General features: G+C 32.4%; 1 protein-coding gene across 1 annotated transcript; it reads left to right on the top strand.

The window, feature by feature from the left end:
- Positions 1 to 105: 105 nt before the first annotated feature.
- Positions 106 to 720, top strand: LOC112524390 (alkane hydroxylase MAH1-like). The gene has a single exon (XM_025134181.1). The coding sequence runs from the start codon at positions 106 to 108 to the stop codon at positions 718 to 720; it is 615 nt and encodes a 204-aa protein (XP_024989949.1).
- The last annotated feature ends 2,115 nt before the right edge of the window (positions 721 to 2,835 follow it).

Consider the following 2,835-nt stretch of genomic DNA (forward strand, 5'->3'; position numbering starts at 1 on the left):
GAGGGAAAGTTCATATTTTACACGGCTCTCATGAGAGAGCTTGAAATTCATGAGATTGGCACTTGTTGGGATCGAACAAAATTCTTAAGAGACACTTTATTTAATATGTTGGGTGCAGGAAAAGAGACCACGAGCAGTGCTCTCTGTTGGTTCTTTTATATGCTTGCGGAAAACCCAAGCGTGGAAGATAAGATTCTGGAAGAGATTCACAAACATTTGGAGGTAAAAGTGGGTGAGAGATGGAAAGCAGAAGAGTTAAATGACATGGTTTACCTTCAAGGAGCATTATGTGAATCTTTAAGGCTTTTTCCTCCTGTTCCATTTAACCACAAATCTCCATTACAACCAGACATCCTTCCAAGTGGCCACAAAGTGGATCAAAACACCAAAATCATTCTTTGTATGTATTCCATGGGAAGGATGAAATCAGTATGGGGTGAGGACTGTATGGAGTTTAAGCCCGAAAGGTGGATTACGAAGAGTGGAGGAATCAAACATGAGGCAACTTACAAATTCGCAACATTTAATGCTGGTCCAAGAACATGTGTGGGTAAGAACATGGCTTTATCTCAGATGAAGATAGTGGCTACTGCGCTCATTTACCATTATCATATTGAGGTGGTAGAAGGTCATCGCGTACTTCCAGCGGGTTCTATGGTGCTTCAGATGAAGCATGGTCTCAAGGTGAGTTTAATTAAAAGAAGTCAAAACATGAACTAAGATTTGAGTTTCGGTGTTTCATTTAATAAAATCACCATGAACATGAAAGCATGCATGCATGCATGTTGAAATAAGTATGGAAGTAATATGAGGTGATATTGTAATTGCATGTTTCGTTGCTTTTTCATTAATAAATTGTTATTTGTTTGGTGTGTAAAATATTAAATTGTCAAAAATTGTTGAAATTACCACTTTATCCTTATCGTTTATATTTCAAAAAAATTTTCTTTAACATTTAACAAGCAATAGTATTCCTATTAGTTATGGTAACAATGGTTGTTCTTTCACCATTGCTTACCACTTCAACCGAAAGCACCACTACCTCCAAATTGACATTGTTAACATAAGGTAAGGTGCTCTATGATTAGTTTGAGTTTGGCTCCAAAGGTTAAAAGTGTCTGGAGGTCTCAGGTTCAAATCCAAGAAGAAACAAAAATCCCCTTGTGGTCACGAAGGTTCAAAATGTTGTAATTCCGGGCTACCTGCAAAACAAGTGGTCGTACTGGGATTAGTCGGATCGCATAGCGGGTTGGATACCCAGGTTAATAAAAAAACATAAGTAATAGATACCATCATCGTCATTATCACACCAACAAATTTATGCAAATATGTATCCAAAACAAAAAGTGCAGATCTCATATTATCTAGATCGAAACCCCTCAATCAAAATGAATCGAGTATCCAAAATCAAAAAAACCCAAACCTGATCGATATAAGTAACCATATTAAAAAAAAACCCTAAATCGATCTATACAAGTATCAAAATCAAAAATTTAACCCTAAATAAAAACCGTAAATTGATCAAGAAAAAGCTTACTTAATGACCAAAATTTTAGTGACTATTTAGATTTTAGTATGACGTTAGAGACGATTATAAAGGTCTTCAATTAATGTTGGTTACTAATATGAATTTTAGTGACCAAAATTAAATGTGGTCACTAATTCTCAAGATTTTTTTATCACTTTGGGTTTCACAAAAAGTAGTGATTATTAGATTGAAGGGATTAATGACTAAAAAATGGTATTCACTTAAATTGAATATGTTAATGATCAAAAATAATAGTCACTAAGTGGTATTCATTTGTTATAGAATTGTAGCGAGATGGAAAAATGATCACTAAATTGAAAGTGTTACTGACCAACAAAAGGTAGTCACGAAAAGTGATATTCATTAATCGTAGAGTTGGAAGAGTTAGTGATCAAAATGGTGCTCACTAAATTGAACGCGACAAAAAACTAGTGGTCACTAAACACAATTCATTAGTTGTAGGATTGTCTAGAGTTGGATAGGTTAGTGATAAAAAAAAAGGTGGTTATTAATTAAATATGTTAGTGACCAAAAAATAATGGTCACTAAATAATATATATATATATATATATATATATATATATATATATATATTATAAAGGAGAAACCATGTGGTTTTTCTCTTAAAAGTTAAAAACTCAATTATCTTTTTTCTCTTTCATCCTCTTTTAACCATTTTTTGTTTTAATTTTCCACTTTAATTTCCCATCAACATTAATTATTAATTTATGTTTGTAATTAACGTCGTTCCCTTCGTCCCTTAACTCCTCACCATCTCCCAATCGTTTCATTTTTCTTGAGCTTATGGTTTTCTCCATATATCTAATCGAATTCTTTTACAACCTTCATGTTTTATTGAGTTTGTATGTATTATGTCGTTTCACTTTTGTATAATTTTCTTCTGACTTATATGTACCGCTGTTCATCCAACATAAATTTTGTAGATAACATCATCGTGAATTTGTAAAACTTTTTAGTTTTCAATTCTAAATTTTTTTCATTCAAAAGGATGTCGATGATAATTGTGCACGGGATTATAAGTTGATGGCTATTCCAATAAAATAATAGTATGCAATGTAAAAGTTTCCAATAAGGGTATAATTTAATGTACGTTCTCTTAGTTATTTTGAGGTTAAAATATTTATTTATTTTCTAATATTTAAAAACCTCTGAGGTAGCTCAATTGCACCTCAGAGTTCGTTTTTTAAGATGTGTTTAGTACAAGTGACGTAATACAATGGAACATAATGTGGATTATGATTTTACGGTTGACAGAATTTTTATATGAAGTAGAGCAAAGTGGAACA

This window comes from Cynara cardunculus (genome assembly GCF_001531365.2).
Source record: "Cynara cardunculus var. scolymus isolate 2C chromosome LG 13, CcrdV1, whole genome shotgun sequence".
Classification (NCBI taxonomy): domain Eukaryota; kingdom Viridiplantae; phylum Streptophyta; class Magnoliopsida; order Asterales; family Asteraceae; genus Cynara; species Cynara cardunculus.

What these genes read in the sequence shown, in the direction of transcription:
- LOC112524390 (XM_025134181.1), top strand. Translation starts at nt 106, where the DNA reads ATGTTGGGTGCAGGAAAAGAGACCACGAGCAGTGCTCTCTGTTGGTTC.